The sequence below is a fragment of the Perca flavescens genome, chromosome 7 (genome assembly GCF_004354835.1).
Source record: "Perca flavescens isolate YP-PL-M2 chromosome 7, PFLA_1.0, whole genome shotgun sequence".
Lineage (NCBI taxonomy): Eukaryota > Metazoa > Chordata > Actinopteri > Perciformes > Percidae > Perca > Perca flavescens.
Window position 1 is genome coordinate 6,488,824 of NC_041337.1, and position 20,702 is coordinate 6,509,525.

The 20,702-nt window shown below is 39.8% G+C and overlaps 1 protein-coding gene across 1 annotated transcript; it reads left to right on the forward strand.

Annotated features, from left to right (window-relative positions):
* The first annotated feature begins 5,777 nt into the window (after positions 1 to 5,777).
* cbln4 (cerebellin 4 precursor) lies at positions 5,778 to 9,045 on the forward strand. Its single transcript, XM_028583719.1, has 3 exons — positions 5,778 to 6,200; positions 7,492 to 7,608; positions 8,819 to 9,045. The coding sequence occupies exons 1-3, from the start codon at positions 5,934 to 5,936 to the stop codon at positions 9,014 to 9,016; spliced, it is 582 nt and encodes a 193-aa protein (XP_028439520.1). The 5' UTR covers positions 5,778 to 5,933; the 3' UTR covers positions 9,017 to 9,045.
* The last annotated feature ends 11,657 nt before the right edge of the window (positions 9,046 to 20,702 follow it).

Sequence of the window (20,702 nt, forward strand, 5' to 3'; positions counted from 1 at the left end):
AAATAGTTTATGTACTCATAAAACGATGGATTGTAAAGTTTGTAAGTACACCAGAAATGTATGTAAATAACACTTGCCTGCTGACTTCTCGTCTCTGCTGCTGCTGCTGCTGTTACTACCGGGCAGTAAGAGTGCTTAGGGCCGTCTACAAATTACCACAATGAAAAGAGATGCAACAAAAATATTTATTAATTTAATGATTAAATAAGGTAATGTCTCCAAACTTACCTCAATTATAACTTGTCTCCTGCTAGTTATACTACAGCACTTACTTTAAAAAATAAGTTCAATTAATAAATATTTTTGTTGCATCTCTTTTCGGTGTTGTAAATTGTAGACGTCCCTAAGCACTCGTCTTACAGCAGCAACAACAACAGCAGAGAGCAGAAGCCAGCAGGCAAGTGTTATTTACATAAACTTCTGGTGTACCTACAAACTTTACAATCCATCATTTTATGAGTTCATAACCTATTTGTACTACTGTAGACGTTTGGTATCATTTCGGGCATTATTAGTGGGGTAATGTTAAGAGACACTTTGGATCCATTAACCCCTGCGCTAAGCTATTCAGCTGATAACGCTAACTCTCCCAATGTTCGACCCAGGTGAAAAAAGCTTCTGGGGGGGATGTTTGGCTCGAGGTCATGGTGCAAAGGACCCTAGGGTGAAATTACTCCGAACCATCACTTTAACAGTCAATTGTCACAACTCACGACTTGGTAGCGTTCCAGGCAAAGTCACGCGTTAGCTAGCGGCTACCTACCGTTGACGTTAGCTAGCGCTAGCTGATACTAGTGATTTCTAGTCGCCAACATATTTTAGGCTTCATTTAATAAACGTAACAAGTAGTAGTACACAATCGTAAGTGTATTGTTTTGATTACAATGTGCGGAATTACTTTACGTTGGCTATTTATGTCTATTTATTTCTATTTCTCACTTTTAATCACCGACGTCGGTACAGCATCAACAGGGGTCGACATCGTTGTTTATGTGTGTGTGACGTCAAAACTGTAACTGGGAGTCAATGGACAACCATCTGGTACGAGTTCATGAGTAGTAAGTTACGGGTTTGACTGCTGTTCCAGGGCACTTTCACGGGTAGAAGGTTGTGAAAACACGAGAACAGCATAAATACACCAGGTAAAGAGGGTAGTAACGAGGGACAGGTGACACGAGGACTGATGAACAGGTGAAACACATCAGGGCGGGGCAGACAATCACAAAGGCAGGAAGCAAAACAAGATACGACACAGGAGAAACAGCGACTACAAAATAAAACAGGAAACTGAAGCATGAAAACATAAACAAGAATGGTACTGGGAGAAAAAAAACAGAGAACACAGAAAAGAACCATGAAAGAGGAATGAGAACAATACAGCAAAACAGGAAACAGTGAACGAATGACAGGCAAACAAACAAACAGGGAATGAATTAACAAAATAAAACAGGAAAAACCACATCTGAAAACCACAACAATGACAAAATATACAATTGAATTAATTGTAAACGTATTGATTGTATATGGTCAATCTAACAAGTTACCCCAATTTTAGTGGATTTAATATGAATATAAAAAAATATATTAGGACTCTCAAACTTGCGCACAAAATAGGAATAAAACTGTCAAACTGTACAGTGAACTCTTTAAAGAAGAATAAGGTATTATTATAGGCTAATTTTATATTATTGAAGTTTATTCGTCTCTATTCTATTTTTAGTTATTCATTTTATTTATTCAATTAATGACATTCTTGTTTCTCTGTACCAAATATGTTGATTAAGAATACTTCTTAAGCTAAATAAAGTCTTTAAAAAGCCTCTTGGATCAGCTGAAAATGCATCGTCACAAAGCTGAAAACAGGGCTGTTTTTCTGACACCATGAAAACTTTAAAAATGTTTTAGAGATATGTGGTTTTACAACAGCATAGAGTATGATGCATTGCTACGGATTAAACTAAACCAACAGTATATAAAAGGAGTTTAAATGAGCACAACCTTAAACATCTACAGCAGTAAAATGCTAAATATTAATGCAGCAGAAATATATTTATCCAGAAACATCAGATATAATAGGAAAACACTGACGGGGAACATTTTACTACACAAGGAGTACTTTTGATACTGCGGGTCAGTAAACAGGCAGTCTTCTGCAAATAAAAGTTAGAGAACTTGGTTTCCCTGTGTAAAATTTCCCGAGGAAGTGTTTCTGGACACATTACAAGCTATCGCCTCTCGGCTCTGAAAACTCTCCATTGCCATGGAAACATATTGACATGCACAACATTAGCCACTGAACCATTTATCAGAGCTGGGTGATGACACAAATCTCACAAAATGGCAGCTATTCAGGTTGGGGCTGGTGATATCCTCAGATTGTCCTCCATTTACAGATCGATTGATGCCCAAAACAACACAGCGTTTGATGAATGAAGTCAAATTTGTTGTTGTTTGTACACAATGTAAAAACATCCAATCCAACTAGCAAATACATCATTTATTTTCTAAATGTATTAGATAAAGATCGATTGAATACATTTAATCACATGATTTTTCCATTATGTTGTAACTCTGAATGCATAGAAATGGCAGTTTTCTTCTACTATCCAATTGTCTTAGTTTTTTTATCATAACCACCACCTGAAATCTGTTGATGATGACAAGCTGTACGTTCCATTTTTACACATTTATGTGAAACACATTTCCCAACACTGTGTGCTGGCACAGGGTGGGTTTTTATTGTCTGGGTTCAGATCCTTTTTGTTTGTTTGCTGTTTATAATTCAACCGTTTTATCACTTTCCACAGTGTGACCTAATGATTTGTTGTTGTTCATCCACAAAAGATCAAAACGCTGCATTCATAAGCAAGGATTTAATTAGAAAGCCAGTGAATTTCCAACACCAAATGTGCTTTTCAGGATTCTGGCTTATTTCAGTTTAACAGCACAAAGCACACTTTACAAAGCCAATGATAACAACAAGGTTTCTGAGATATATCTATCTAGAAATCTTTTTCCCTTTGGATTTATTTTCTTACTCTTTTAGCAGTGCCTTAAGTGTATGCTACTGCACATGTTGCTTGTTTATGTAATTATCTGTCATATATACTCTGTATATACTGTCACATCCACCCACGTCAGATATATAAGCAAGCTGTTATTTTAATACAGTAATTCTTTGTTTATTGCAGCACCATTTACAAAAAACCTTTGAATCATTTAAATAGCTTACAACACACTGTAATGTAGTTGTAAGCAGATACAAGGACATGTGCTTATTGTATGTACTATTATATGTATTTTGTCAAAAGTATTACCTGCTAGAATGATGTATGAATGAAGTATTCACTTATCGTTACCTAGGCGTACTTTACTCTCAACGACAGCTGAGGAAATTCCATCAGCTGATGAAGACTACTCGACGCAGCTGATCATTCTGAGAAGAAAGTGGACCTTGAGTTTAGATTTGTATTTATTTCTTTTTGTCAATACTATGTCCAAGGCTTTGAGCTGCACCTCTCTTTGTGAGTGCTGAGCACATTTAAAAACCCACACGTGAATGGCGTGCACATTTGTATCAACAGTTCTAAATGCTTAAAAAATATGTGCAACATATGTGTGTAATCACATAGAAGAAGAAGAAATAATATTCACTCACATTATTAATATACACATGCTTAAAATACACACACATGCAAACCTATACACACACATTACATGGAGAGATGTCAGACTGATATATCATTACGTTTGATTACACCTACGTTATATGTTGTCAGGCGTTCATCGACTGTTTATACAGCAGTTATGGATGCTTCATAGGTGACAGATACATTAATAAACCCGTAACCCTTCATTTTATGGGCCTGTTTCCAAATAAAAGGATTTGGTGCTAATTATAAGGAAAAAAAGTTAAAGTTAAAGTTTGTTGTGTTAAAGGGATACGCCACCATTTGTTGAAATAGGGCTTATCACGGTGTACCCTGGCTGTAGATAGGTGGGCCAACGCATTTTTTGTCTCAGTGCAAGTAATTAGGTTGTTTTTTTATCTTTTGTTGGCTCACTTTTACTCACAACATGCTAACCAGCAACATAGGATTCCATTCACTACGCTAAGCTAATTAGGTTGTTTTTTTGTCTTTTGTTGGCTCACTTTTACTCACAACATGCTAACCGGCAACATAGGATTCCATTCACTACGCTAAGCTAATTAGGTTGTTTTTTTGTCTTTTGTTGGCTCACTTTTACTCACAACATGCTAACCGGCAACATAGGATTCCATTCGCTACGCTAAGCTAACTAGCGGCGGCGCTGCCGGTGTTGCACCGGACTAAAACGATGCATGCACAAAAAATGCGTTGGCCCACCTATCTACAGCTGGGGGAGACCGTGATAAGCCCTATTTCAACAAACGGTGGCGTATCCCTTTAAGTTTAAAAGCTGTATTTGATCTCCCCACTAATTGTACGCTTGCCTGATCAAATATATAACTTGACTATTCATTCAGATTAATAATTATAAGGGTACAAGGAAACACTTAAAACCAAACCACATCTATCTGACCTAACATAGTTCTGTGTAGGAAACTCTGTGGGACATTATTGGAATTTTACTGATAAACATAAAATAAAATACCTTGAAATACTCTCCTAAAAATATCCTTATAACACTTTACTTTTTACTTAAAGGTCTGTCTGTCTGCCTGCCTGTCTGTCTGTAGTTGAATGTTAAGCTGCAGTGGGTTACAGTGTTACTGTGGCTGCCAGATCATGTAACACTTTGCAAGTCAGAGGGAGGGCGTTAAAATTGATCTGCTGTTTTATGGAGAGCCTGTAGTGACACAAGGACAGAGGAGATGTTCTCACATCTCTAATGTATTGTCAATATTCTCACAAGACACTTTGGATGACTTGTTGATTTAATGTCTCACAACGCGACAGACAAGTGCATTTTACAGCAGTTGATTCTGAATGATAAATGCATTAAACCTATAGTTCAATTTATTTATTTTTTCCAGATCATGAGGTTATTAGGTAATGGAGTGAGTGAGTTAACTGGGTGAGAAAGGTTTCCCATCACTGACTTCCATGGAACACCACAGGATTTTGGAGCTGTGATTTAAACCTGAAAGATTGTCAGCCCACCTGTGCAATGGGATTATGATGAGTCACTGCATTACAGACAGAGTGGACAGGGAGCAAAGAACTAAACAAAAGTTAAACTCGTGCTCAGGGCATTTTCAGTTCTATACTTCAAAACAGTCAGAAATTAGTTTGGAGATAATTATTTCGTGGATTTGTTCCTGGAGAGTTAGAGCTGTATGTATTCTCAGTATCAATAGCACAGACAATTAATGAATGTAGACTTAAGTTTGAAGCTATTTTATAGGGCATTAGAGAAATATAAGCTTTAGGCAAATTGCGCAGGGACAGGGACAGTTAATTATGACTTCTGCCACATGTGCGTGCGTAAAGTGGAAGGCTGGGCGCGCACACACGCAGCATATCACTGCGGGGAACAGCGGCTGTCAGACGCGTTATATTCGGAGTGGGAGTGAGTGTTGGAGTGAGGGCTATGGACGATTCATCGACAGATTCGCCTCTCAGACTGGAACGGTCTTCTCTAAAACATTCCACATGGTCTAATTTTGTCTCATCCGCGAGCTTTAAATAACCTGAAAATGAAACGCACAGACAACGATCGGTGATCTCTGTGTTTCCCGGTTGTTTGCCAAATAAATGTTTTAAGACTTGATACGGATTGTCTCACTCGGATATGCCACATCTCTGGATCCAATAAGAGAATTTCACAGCGTCAGACGCGTCTGCGGGCGGCAGAGACCAGCGGAGGGACTCGGAAACTTGTGCGGCGCGGGAGACGGTCTCTCTCTCTCTTTTGGAATCGGCGCTGCCACGGCAGAGAGAGACAGAGTCATGTTGAACTCCCTCGTACTGATGCTCAGCTGGACGGTGATCTCCGAAGTGGCGAGAGCCCAGAATGACACGGAGCCTATCGTCCTGGAGGGGAAATGTCTCGTGGTCTGCGACTCCAACCCGACCACGGACTGGAAGGGTTCGTCCTCCCCGCTCGGCATCTCAGTGCGCGCCGCCAACTCCAAGGTGGCTTTCTCTGCAGTCCGGAGCAACAACCACGAACCGTCGGAGATGAGCAACAAAACGAGAATAATCTACTTCGACCAGGTTAAGACGAGTTTTGTTTTTTATGAACAATACTAATGTCAAAAAGTGGTTAAAATCGCTTTTAATAACACTTTGTAATTCATCAAACGCCATATCTGTCATAATCTGGCAGTTCTTTCTTGTCAATTTTGGTCCTTCCTTCCTATTTTTTTTTTTTTTTTTTTGATAAACCTTCATTTCATCTTTTTTGCTCGGTTTTCACTGTGTGATGCAGAACATTAAAGTGCCACCGCAGTCGAGTGCAGCTGCACCCCAGAGTTTAGTTTGAGGCTTATAGTTGCAGTTGGCATGTGGATTCTGTAGTGCACATATCACGCGCGGGCAGGTTGGAAAAGTGACTGAATTATGTTTGGGAGAGGGCATCATCCTGCAGAGCCTGCACACGCATTCATCAGTTTTTGCCTCGAGCATACACGCGCGCACACCCTCACCTACTGTATATGATGCACACACAAAACATGACAAACAAGAATGTGGTTAGTCATACAGCGGTGGGCAGAGTAACGTGTTTGTAACAATATCAGTGCACTGATCCTCCCTTTCATTTGAATTATATAACATGATATTTTGCTGTCAAAACAGGGCAAGTGATCTGATTGGTGGGGGGTCATGTGCATGCTGTTGCTATGAAAACAACACTTGTCAAAAGGTCGTGGCTGGGGCTGCAGTGGTGACTGAAAGGGTCTGAGACCCTGCAGGTGCAGAGAGGAGCTCCTGCGGCCTCCATCGGTCATGAACCCAAAGAAGTTCATTTTCTGTATTACTCGCTCTAAATACTGTATACATGTCCAATAATGCACCCCGACTGTAGGGTGCTAAAAAACCTTTTAGTGCCACTCATGAGGCAAGGTTAAATGCAGTGCTGACTGATGTATTCAGGGGTGGATGATTTTTAGAGAGCAAAAGTAAGAAACATTTATTTATCGACACTAATATTCATTAGGTTATGCATCGCATGAAGAATCAGTATCGAGGAAGCGTCTGATTCTTTTGAGGCACTGTGTGAAGTGTGAAAGAAAAATCATGTCTTTGCCCAAAACTGGAATTGGTCTATCAAGATGTCATCAAGCATACTTTTTTGTTTCTTGTGTCAGTAGGGAAGTTTAATACTGGGTTTGGGTCCATTGAATGAAAGGTTGAATTGAATCTTTTTGAAGTGTGCTGCATTCACTTTGTGTCCGAGCAGCCTGGTAGCCACGACTGTGTGCATTTAATCCTAAAACCCCATTGAAATGAAAGGCTTTGTTTAAAGTGCTGGCTATATAACTACTTTTCTTCCTCTCTCTCATAGGTTCTTGTGAATATAGGAAACTACTTCACATTTGAATCAGTATTTTTGTCCCCAAGAAAAGGCATCTACAGTTTTAACTTCCATGTCATTAAAGTGTACCAGAGCCAAACCATACAGGTATTATTTTTGTTCATTTCACAGAGCTGTGCAATTGTTTCAGTGGTTAACCTGTTTTAGTATTGGAGTGGGCCAGAATGTCTCCTTTAGAGACTGGATGGAAATTATTGGTGTGGGGAGGTGGGGTGTGTGTGTCTTTGTTGGTGGTGGTTGGGGGGGGAGATTGTTAAAAAAAAGCTAAACCCTTCCACCAATTTCTAAAAGTAATATTGATACAGTATTAATTGGATTCACTTTCAATAACTAAGAGGCAAAGCATAAATAATTTAAGATGGTATACCCTAAACTTAACATTTAACCTAAGTATGTTAGTGGAATAATACTTTTCATTTTTTTTTTAGCATTTGATCCTTTTTTTAACTAATCTGCAAGAGGAAACAGACTTATTTTTTGTCACCTCTCAAAAAAGCAATTTTTTTTATTTTAGCAAATCTTTGCCCCAAGTTTTATTTTTCAGTTCCAACTTCTTCCTACTCTTGATTGTTTATGAAAATATGTATATAAGTTTGCTATATGTTTACTGTTCATTTTGTTCATTTTTTTTTATTTTTTATTATTTGTTACACGTCCGAAAATAAATAAATCTAATTGAAATAAATAAATAAAATAGGTTTTAAGTGTTCAACTTGGTTATTTTACTGTTTTTTCATATTTTATTTTGATAATTCTATTTCATTCTCTGTACTTTTATGTGCTAGATCTTATTTAAATATAGTACTGAATTGCTTTACTTTGCTTTAGTTTAGTTTTACATTACTTTATTTATTATTTATTTATTTGCACTAATAAGACACAAAATCCATAATGAATTAAAGGACCAAAAAGGACAAACCTGAAAGGGTGGATACAGACATCTCACAAAGAAAAATATTGACATTTACCTCCCTCCCTAATAATTTACATACAGTCACTTAATATTAACTCATTTGCTTATTGATTTCATATTGGATTTTCTTGACTACTTGACCTCTGCTTGCAAAAAAACATACATGAATACAAATAAAAGCTTCATTGTAGACGTAAACCGAGCTGAAACCTTACGTTATTTATCTGATATACAATAAGTTCTCAGTATTCGTACGGTGAGATTTTTAATTAGCACAAGAGGTGGAGTTAAGATGTAACAAATAAGACGTAAACTATGCTAACACATATCCTATAAGCTATTCCTTTTGCATTACATTTGCTAATTGTTATTTCTGTTGTCCAGGTGAACTTAATGTTGAATGGGAAACCAGTCATCTCTGCCTTTGCGGGTGACAAAGATGTAACTCGTGAGGCGGCCACCAATGGAGTTCTGCTCTATCTAGAAAAAGAGGACAAAGTCTACTTAAAGCTGGAAAAGGGAAACCTAGTTGGTGGATGGCAATACTCAACATTTTCTGGCTTTCTTGTGTTCCCTCTGTAAAAAAAGTAAAAAAAAAAAAAAAAAAAAAAAGAAAAGAAAAAGAAGATTGTAAGCTCACTGACTTCTTCATAATGTGTTGTCACTGTGTAATCAAAACATTGCGGCTGCGTCCGTTGGATCTTGCAAAATTGTTGAAAAATGATAGATGGAAGTGGATCTGAGCAGAGAGAGGAGGAAATATGACTTTGGAAATCGTTCACATTCTCTGGATGTGCCGAGTCCTCGTTCAGCTGAAAGAGACTTGAAATCTTCCCTATCGCTACTCTATGTTCCTGTCACTCAAGCAGCCTCAGAGAGGGACGCTAAAACATCCCAAAAGTACTTTTTGAACTTTGACTTGTCAGAGTATATTTAGCATACTGATGTTTTTCATGGCAACTGTTGGCATTCAAGTACATCTGCTTTTTAGGTGTAAACTGTAAATGCTTGTGTTATTTTTGTGACTTGTCATCACCAAAGTATTCACATTGTAAGTATGGGGAGGGGGTCTTCTCTGGAGCTAATGGTTCCTAATCAAGAGTTGGTCAAATGAGAGGAGTGATGAAACTAATTCCTTTGAATTTGATTTGAAATGCTTATTGCATTATTATTTATAAATCTATGTTAATTGCAAAGCGTGTTAAGTGATCAAGGCATGGATGGATAACTGAATAGGCCTACCGGGCACAGGGCCCCCCTGGGCATAGGGAACCTGGTCACAGGGCCCCTGGTCACGGGGCCCCTGGGCCCCTTAACCCATTGGGCACCCTGGGCATCACCTGCAATGTCACTAAAAGACAAGTCTTTTACAAGTCTGTGCCCAGGGGCCCGTTGTGTCATAATCCGTCCATGATCAGAGGTCAGATTAAACATATGTCTGAACAATTATGCTCACTGCTGTTTTGCTTTTGATGAATTGTAGTGGTCAGTTTACTTTAATCCTCTCTCCTAGGAATCACATTTATATTCCACAAATTCATTTTGAGGGAAACGTAATTCTTGCCTGGATTGTGTGCAAAGTTATCTTCAATTATTACCTGTGGCTCTGGACACTGGGGTTAGCATCCTGAGTCCAACGCACAGTCAGGTTTAGTCTACAGAAGCCCTTTGGTTACAGAGGCTGTAATCAATGTTTTTATTTTAACAATTGACCAAATGACTACTTGTTGTTGCATGTAGTGATGAACACACACAGAGAGTAATCAACCGACTGCGGTTCCCTTAAAGGTCCCATGGCATGAAAATTTCACTTTATGAGGTTTTTTAATATTAATATGCGTTCCCCCAGCCTGCCTATGGCTAGAAATGGTGATAGGTGTAAACCGAGCCCTGGGTATCCTGCTCTGCCTTTGAGGAAATGAAAGCTCAGATGGGCCGATCTGGAATCTTCTCCTTATGAAGTCATAAGAAGAAACCTCCCCTTTCTCTGCTTTGCCCGCCCAGAGAATTTGGCCCACCCATGAGAGAGAGAGCGACATTATGGCTTTCAAACGAGCAAAGTGGCAGTTGGTCAAGGCCACATCCCCACCCCCCACCTTGCCCCCCCCCTCTCTCCTCCTCAATAGCATTTAAAGCTACACACACAGAAATGGCACATCCTAAGGAAAGGTCATTGTGGGACTGGCTCTAGTGGCTGTAATTCTGCACCAAGGTTGAATTTCGGGAAAGAGACTTCAGACACAGTATTAGGGGACCACTAAGGTCTATATAAAAGAGACTTCAGATACAGTATTAGGGGACCACTAAGGTCAATATAAAACAGACTTCAGATACAGTATTAGGAGACCACTAAGGTTTATATAAAAGAGACTTCAGATACAGTATTAGGGGACCACTAAGGCCTATATAAAAGAGACTTCAGATACAGTATTAGGGGACCACTAAGGCCTATATAAAAGAGACTTCAGATACAGTATTAGGGGACCACTAAGGTCTATATAAAATAGACTTCAGATACAGTATTAAGGGACCACTAAGGTCTATTTAAAAGAGACTTCAGATACAGTATTAGGGACCACTAAGGTCTATATAAAAGAGACTTCAGATACAGTATTAGGGGACCACTCAGGTCTATATAAAAGAGACTTCAGATACAGTATTAGGGGACCACTAAGGTCTATATAAAAGAGACTTCAGATACAGTATTAGGGACCACTAAGGTCTATATAAAAGAGACTTCAGATACAGTATTAGGGGACCACTAAGGCCTATATAAAAGAGACTTCAGATACAGTATTAGGGGACCACTAAGTTATATATAAAAGCATCCAAAGAGCACCATGTCATGGGACCTTTAAGATCTATAAGCTTATTTTTGTTTTTTGATTGTTCCGGTCTTATGGCCTACGACTTTCATGTTTTGGTTAACTCTTACTGCTCTCACCGGCGTTGGTTTTCGGCTTCAGCAGGCAGCTGTTGTCAGCACAAGAGCTCAGATAAACTTAGGGACGCTACTTTCCCAGCTACCCAACGTAGTTGAGCATTTAGCAGGTAAAGAGCCAGATATTTCCACTCAGGAGTTAGCGGAGGCCTAAACACAGCTAAAATGAGACTAACAGAACAAAATACATTGGACATACATTCATCAGGGGACACAAACATGACTCAGAATACATGCTAACGTTGCTTAGTATCTGCTCGTGTGTAAATGGGCAACTTCTTGCTACAAAGAATTGGCCATATAAGCTTAAAATGTGATAATATGTCAGTGTTTACAGCTTGTTTCTGCTGCCCCCAACATCCCCTTTGCCCCCTCCCCAGTTATTTCAGGTTTAAAGTTATTTGCCTTTTTCAATATTTAACCACAATCTTCGACCTTTCCCTGACGTTAACCAAGTGCTGAAAGTGCCTAATCATAACCATACAAATTGTTCATAATGCTTTAGTTGCAAGTTGATATATTAGGGAAAACATATAAAATACGTTGCCATTGAACATTTTGTGACTTCCATTCAGAGGTTTTCTTGCTGCATTGATAAAAAAAAAAAAAAAAAAAAAAACACAACTCAGGCAGCATTACTTTTCTCCCAAAATGTATTTGCTGTTGAGGAATTATTGTACATAAATGTCATTTCTACCTGTGTTTAAATATGTAACAGACCTTGCACAAGTCAACTTGTGGTTTATGGGCCTTAATTAAGTTTAATGGACGTCAGAGAACCTTAATTAGTTGAGGTAATAAACAGATTCCTGTCAATGTTGGTGAGCATGACAGCTTCCACCGGGCAACGTGGGATAACTGATGAATTCATAAACTCCTTAATTGTTTGCTCTTGAGCTCCATGTGCGCTTACCATAATGTGACGGTTCCCCCTTCATGTCTACAGCAGAGGTATTGTCTGCCTTACTGCAGTGTGTGCTGCTGGTGCAGTGTGCAGCTGCATTGTTAAAATCAACCTAAAAGCTTGCGGAGGCTTTTTTTCTGGAGAGCTTGTTTAAAATCATTATTTCACACTGGAATAACAATCTGCTCCCTCATCAGGTTGAACCTCTCTGAAGTGTTTTGGGCGTTCACTTTCCGCTGATCAAATTTATGTTGCTATGTTTGCTGGCATATTTTTTTTATCAGTGACTGATAAGTTGCCTTTGGCATCATTGGCAGTTTTTTTTTGTAGCCGAAAACGTTTGATGTAAGTGATTTTTTTCTCAGTTTTCCGATGCGAATAAAGAAGCGAAGCAATGACAGCAATGTGCAGCTCAAAAAGCCTCCTGAAGATTTACAGCTACAGTTGTGTCACACTTCATACCAACAATTGCTCAAGCAAACAGGGCTGAATTTACTCTGATATTAATAGTGCAACTGTTCGCTGACAGAGCGGAGAGAGTGGTATTTGTTCAGTCACCCTGCTATTTTTTATGACACTAAATTTATTTTTGCTAGAACTAAAACAACGTGTATGTTATGGGTCTACCTTACTTTACGTTTTGAGTCACATTGTTTGGCTTATAATGACCGTGGAAGCTGGACTGTGCCACTGAAATGATCCCAGTTACAGGGGAATATAATCGCTTCGTTTTTCATTTAAAAGGTGCTCTAAGCGATGCCACGCGTTTTTTAGGCTACAACATTTTTTTGTCACATACAGCAAACATCTCCTCACTATCTGCTAGCTGCCTGTCCCCTGAACACACTGTCTCTGTAGACAGCCCAGGGTCCCCAAACGCCAACAAGAACAAACTGCGCCAACCTGCACCACCAAACGTAACAAACAGAGTTCCAGCGTTCGAGCCAATAACCGACAAGAAGGATTTTAGGGTGGGGGTTTGGTGGGGTTAGTGCGCGGAAGCACGGAAGGGAGGGGGAGGGGACGGGATTAGGAGGAGGGAGGGGCGAGCTAGCCTCTGTTTAGTTTGACAATACTTCGAACGTCAACAAGAAGTGACGTCACCCAACGTCGCTTAGAGCACCTTTAAAAGGATGCAAATATAAATCTATGGGTTAAAAGGTTTCAATGTGATCATTAAATGTTTCAAATAATTAATGTGTTGAAAAATTCTGGCGATAAACCACGAATAAACATCATGATTTCTATAAAGTGGTTCTTCCAAAGGAGTTTTTTTTCAGTCATCTTTTTTTAATTTTGTTGGCAAATCAGAGCTCCTGCTGTGCTCCATTCATTTTTTTAGGGCAGCACAAACACCAACTAGCTGAATTTCTTTGATTTAAAGCGACAAAACAAATGAATGTGACAAGAACACACATCAGTAACTAAAACGTCTCAAATTAAACATTTTGTGAATCATTTTCAAGATGAATTAATTTGTTAACCATTATAATATAATTAAGGGTCATTCAAAAACTAAAAAACTGTTATTTAATTGTATCATTTCAATAAATAAAAAATAGGTAATATAGCACACTCCAGCCTCCATAGTATCAGTACGTGATTATTAGCATGACATTTACATGCAGGATTACAGTACGTATAATTTATTTAGTCCCCAACAGAAAAATCCATCCATCCATCCATCCATCTTCGTCCGCTTATCCGGTGTCGGGTCGCGGGGGGAGCAGTTCCAGCAGGGGACCCCAAACTTCCCTTTCCCGACCAACATTAACCAGCTCCGACTGGGGGATCCCGAGGCGTTCCCAGGCCAGGTTGGAGATATAATCCCTCCACCTAGTCCTGGGTCTTCCCCGAGGCCTCCTCCCAGCTGGACGTGCCTGGAACACCTCCCTAGGGAGGCGCCCAGGGGGCATCCTTACCAGATGCCCGAACCACCTCAACTGGCTCCTTTCGACCCAAAGGAGCAGCGGCTCTACTCCGAGCTCCTCACGGATGACTGAGCTTCTCACCCTATCTCTAAGGGAGACGCCAGCCACCCTCCTGAGGAAACCCATTTCGGCCGCTTGTACCCTGGATCTCGTTCTTTCGGTCATGACCCAGCCTTCATGACCATAGGTGAGGGTAGGAACGAAAACTGAAAAAGACTTCTGCAATTCGAATAACATGTCTGCGATTATAGAACTCATATTTTCCAGCAGCATCGGACAGTTGAAACAGAGCCGGTATTGTCACTTCACATTTGCTGCAATGAAGGCACACTTTTTTGTCTTTTCTTCTTCTTTGTCTTATGTGTGTGTAATGTTTCAGACTTGAAATTTAAATGAGAAAAAAAAATCGATTTCATGATTTTGTGTACATTGTGTGTAAGGCAACAGAAACTGTGAAAGCTCTTTGGGATAGTGGAGGATTCAGACGGTGCAGCGGATTCTTTTGACAAGCCATCTCTCTCATTTGGGAGAAAATATCACTCTCTTGGTTTGCATTTGCATGCACCTGTCTGTTTTTCAGACATTTTAACACCATACCATTTCTTGTCTCCATTATACGGTGCAAATGTGTTACATTTGTTCTTTTTCTTTGCAGGTCCTACTTTAAGCCTCTTTGCATTCATAGCCTAATATTATATAATCTCGTCCGTTTTGTGTCTTTAATTTGGATATTAGCACTCCTACCTAAGAAATGGATTTTCTCTTTTCTCTTTTGGCTCTTTGATTGATGTCGCCTTTCAAATCAACCAGTGATGAGTGGAGGTGAGGCTCCGAGAAATGTCTTAAATCAACGCATTGAATTGAATTTACTGTGTGAGTGCTCGAGCTCAGCCTTTGTGGGAACTGAAACAGTGAACTATATGTCTACACCAAATACAGCTGATTAGCACAAAAGGGATAGTTTGTTTTTGAAGTGGGGTTTGGACAGTATGAGGTATTTATCCATGGTCAGTGTGTTACCTCAGTGTTTCCTTTAGGATGTTTTTTTTTTTTTAGCAGTGGGGACAGGTCTGTCTGAAAAACAAATATATTTATTCACCTCTATTCACACACAATGAGGCATATTTTCAGTTGTGATTGAACTGTAATTTTTGAGGAAATATAGGGCACTTAACATCTACAACAGGCCTACACGGACCCACTGCGGTGACGTTTTTGGAGGAGCTGTTCGTTTAATAGTCGACTCGGAGGAAAGCCAATGTTGTGACAATAAACTACATCAACACAACAGTATGTGGAGTTAAACTGGACGGGCCCAAAAACCTCTGAATAGTTCTACTTGTTAAATTGCAATGTGAGCGGCAGCCAACATTATTTTGGCAGGATCATTTAAAAGGCAACCGCGACTACATTTTTTGTACAGCCCTATTTCTGATACAGCGGTGGCAGAAATTTTGCCATGGTGGGCTGCCACTACAGAATCAACATAGAGGAAACACTGTTACGTAGCTGGCGGTCGGCACACCCCCAGTTTGGAGAAGCAGGCAACAGTACCGACATGGAAGCTAAGCAAAAGTTATGGATGGGGGCAACAGCTGAACATATTTTTGACCCCTAAAAAAAAAAAAAGGACCACCTAAAAAAAAGCAATATCAGTTTAAGTGCACACTATAGTTGGAATATTTTCACAGCTTTAACTTGCTGTCCAACAGCCCTGTTCAAGTTTACGCGAGGGGAACTGAAGTAGTTTTCTATGCTCTAGTCAAAGCCACCACACTCCATTGACAAATACTGTTGTTTTACCTCGCAGAACACCGGAGTTGCTGGTCTACCGCTGCCTCGGTCAGTTAGTTTATCAGTTTCTAACCCTTGAAAACACCAAAGTCACACAAACCGACCGAGGCAGCGGTAGACCAGCAAACTCCGGTGTTCTATGAGGTAAAATTACCTTATTATTGTCGATGCATTCTGGTGGCTTTGAGAAAAGCATAATAGAGTGGCTTCAGCCAAACTGGGGGCGTGCTGACCGCCATCTACTGTAGGATATACACTGACTGTGGATAAGTGCCTCATACAAACCCACTAGAAAACATCCAAACTATCCCTTTAAGTATGAACCAATTGCTCATGAATTGAATTGTTCCTCTTTGTCCTGGAGAGAAAAGAATTTCAAATGCACAGGTGTAAATATAAAGTCAACATTAAATGTTTACAGTTGTGTGTTGTGATTTTCAGATGATGTGAACGTTGACTTATTGAAAGTACGATGCATATTTTGGGCATCTGTTACACACAAAACAGCTCTAACCATTAAAGTCTTTTATGCATTTCTTTCATATCTCTAACCATTAAAAGTCAGAGCAAACAGGCTCAACTGATGATGTAACAGCTAGCTGCCGGTTATCCATGAAATTGTATCACCACTTTAAATATTACGCTTTTGGTCTTCACAAATGGTTCAGAAATAACTACATACAACTATCTCTCTATATCAAAACGTGGTTATAACTCAATAAGCCAACCAGTCATGTGGATTTGTGCAAGACACTGTGGTGCTACACTTCCATGAATAACAAACGTGTCAAACATTTTGAGTAAAAAAAAAAAGACAATCCGTGTGATTAGTAATTGTTACATGGTGCCATTAACGGATAAACAGAGGTTTCTAATGGCCTTTTATCAATCATGTTGTATTTCTTTGGAATTAAAGTGGCGGTAAATGTGTTAAATCCTGCTCTCTGATATTTGTGTTATGTCTGGAAAAAGCAATAATACCCTCTGTTAATGAATCTGAGCCTAAAATCATTTACTGGGAGATTATCTGCCACTGCAGCTTGATTTGTTCGCTGCGGGTGTGTCCATGCCGTCAGATTGACTGTTTACGAGATAAGAAAGATCCAGCAAGAAAGTCATTTTAAGTAAACTGCATCTCTCTCGACTTTACACGAATTTCATTAGACAGCAAGCGGAAGGTCATCCTGAGAACTTTACACTCTGTGATTTTACGGTCTCGTAGCCGTGGGAAGAAAAGCAGATTTTAGTGACATGAGTTCCTACTGTCCTCAAAGCTATGTGGTGGCAGGTGGGCTTTGTTGAATTTCAAATTTAAATCTGACCTTTCTAGTGGCATTTCAAAGGACAACATCGAGGTGTGATTGAATATATTGTCTCTAAACAGTGTAGCACTTTACGCAGATTGTTTCCAGGACTTGGTTTGAGATATGCAGCGCACGGTTCACTTTGATTGCATCCGACGGGACACGTAACCCCTAAACTGAACTATATCTCAACATTAATCAAAGTAAAACAAAACATGAGCATTCTAAACATAAAAAAGGGCATTCCATTCCTGTGTGGTGATGTGTCTAGTCCACAATACCCGTGGTTTACAAAAAAAAACACATGCATGAGAATGGGCTGTATTACATTGTGGATTTGCACAGTGGAGTCTGCATTATGTATCAGTACTGTAGCTCTGCTGTCATAGCTTTGCAAAAGTCACGTTTATCTAAAACCTTCATGTAAGCACTTTTTGTGCTAAACCTCGTCCCTGAACAGCTATTGTCCAACCACTAGGGCCTGTTAAAGGTTTGGATTCCTTCACTGAAACAATGCACACAGGGTTCTAAGAAGAGCTATACTATACTCTGTATCTAAACATGTATCTGTCTTAAACTCTTTGTGAAACATGAACGCCACAGAACTTTCTTTTATTATCCAGTTTGACAGTCAGTCATAACGGAAAAAGAACATAAATAAACTACTTTAACGTAGATTTTCGGATCGGATCGGTGCATAAACTCCAGTACTTCTGAACATCTCTAATTAAATCAGCTATCATTGTCATTTGTTTAGAAGTGCAATGGCTGTATCGTGAAAGGAATAGATTAACACTTAAAAAATAAGCTTCAAACTTCAGCATGCACTGCTATCTACTGTAGTAACTGAGCATTACTTCCACAGCCAAGCAGCATATCATTAGCTGAATATTCTTGATACACTAGCTAGCTGATAGTAATGAGTATTAGTAATGATATCAGCTCTGTCCTGCTCTTTATGTGGTTTGGGGAAGTTACACTCGAGCAACTCCAGCCAAAGTTGCGTTAAGATAGCGTTACGTTCGCCAAACTCATCAGTTCATCATCATTCACGAATCCTTTTCGCTTTGTGAAGATACAGTTAGAAATACGAACATTAAGGCATAAATCTAACCACTGGGTTGCTTGTTCAAGTAGTTGTCTTGCTAGGTTGCTTTCACACCTGAGCAGTTTGGTCCGTTTGAACCGAAGCCTGCAATTTTTATATTAATTCATGTTCAGACGGAAACGATCTGAAGAGAAAACACAAAAGTGGCATTGCGTTCTCACTTTTTATTCCGCGTTTGGACGATTTGGGGGGGAAATCTGCGTGCATATGGTGACGCAAAAGTGTGTGAAATTCGATGTAGTATGCACACCAGGCGGCTAGGTGGTAGTGTGAAGCACTGCCTCACGACACGACCAAGTCCGCGCGCCTGCGTAGAACCTTCCCTTCTACTTCTCTCCTCTCCCTAGTAGCGCAAAACCAAAACATGGCGAAGCGAACAACAAAAGCTGTCAATTTTGTCTGGACAGACGAGGAGGTGGAGTTATTGCTCCAAACAACCTTAGATTACAATGGCACAACAGGGAATGGACTATGTATAATATTTCGTACAACTGCTGAAAAGACTCTTGTATGTTTATCAGAGCTGCTAAGGCAACTTGAAGGTCCAACGTATGGAAATAATCCGACATGTTTGTTGTTATAATCCTGTACTGGCGCATGCCTGTGACGTAAACGCGTACGCGACGAGAGCCACCGTGAGCAGATCGGAGCAGACTTTTGCGTTTTTTACCCTTTAGACGGGGAACGCAACGGTGGAGCATTTTTAAGATTTCCACTCTGGAGGGGGCCGTCTAAACAAAAGGCACAGCTGATAAAATATTTTGTCGTTTTCACCCGCAAGCGTTGTCGTGTAAACAGGGCCTCAACCTTGCACACAATTTTCTGACTTACATACGTTTTCACGGATGATAACTTTGAAATGCATAACTTCTTATGACCATATGTCCCTGGTCGTCTGTGTGACAACATATCTTAATCAGCCAGCCTTCTTCTTCCCAGCTTGTCAGCTATTGTCGCCTTCTTCTGAAATATTAGAAACATTAAAGCAAAATGAGAAAACCCATACATTTGGTGTTTCTCCATTATTATATATATATTTATTTAATCTAATCTTACTTTCCTCTTTGTTAACTTTTTATTTCTTACGCTTTAGCTATGTTGCTTTATAATGGTATTGACTACTTTTTTCGTATTCTTATTTTTGCCTTAAATGTTACTGTCCGCAACTGCAAGGTAACAATTTCCCTGAGGGGATCCATGAAATATTCTGATTCTGATTTCTGAGACCAGGAAGTGTTTCCACCGTATGACATTGGTTTACAATGTTTGGTGCACCTGACAAAGTGCACTGTGAACACAAACTGAACCAAAATTTCAAAAGATAATGCAACAATGTTGCAACTTCATCCCCCTAAGCACACAGAGTCTACCGAACTAATAGGCGTGAAAGCGACCACGACACCAACACACCTTCGCCGTTCTGTGCGCGCGTTGTGTTAGGTCACGGCAGTTCCCTGCGACGTCGCTATGACGACCAGCCACGCTCGCCTCACGCATGAGGCGGCACTAAATCTGCGATGCTAAACGGAGGACAGGTCACCGCGGCAGAGTAGAAAAAGGTAGAACTGGTACTAGCAGTGGGTAAGCGCCTTAAATGTCCCAGCCATCCAAGGGTTATGTTAGAACAGATAACATTTTAATAACATTTTGTATTTTTTTAATACCATACTATGGCTTACTAATTCAAGTGGTAAATCTGCCACCATTACCATTGTGCTAGAATAGAAAGCTTGAGGCATAACAATAATAACGGTGAATTAGCATGTCTTTGATGCCTTAGAGAACCTCATGTATAGGCCCTTCATTAAAAATGACCCTTCCCATCTGTCCCTCATCCCTCTTATCCACTTTGATGAGACTTTGCTGTATGGCTTTATCGTGTGTCAGCCATTATCTTCAAAAATGTGTTTATTTTTCACGTGTGAGTTCAGCGCAGTGGCAGTGGCTTCCCGTCTACATCCTCAAGCACAACGACTGAATCCAACAAGGACAAAGCTGAATGTTTTTTTTTAAAGTTGTTAATTCCTCATAATCTTCTCCTCTGGGTGCCTGCAGGTGTCAGTCAGTACATGAATAAGTAAACAACGTTTGCAGCTAAAACAGCTACGTGCTTCAGGTAGCAAAAGATGAAGAGGAGTTACATGAGTAGGATCTGAATCTGAATCCATTTATTGACTCATTTTTGTAGCCACACGGAGGGAATAGCCACAATACTTGCCCTGTTTATACAACTGCTCCGCAACGAGCACCCACAGCCACATGTGTGAAGCTTGTAATGCTCAGATT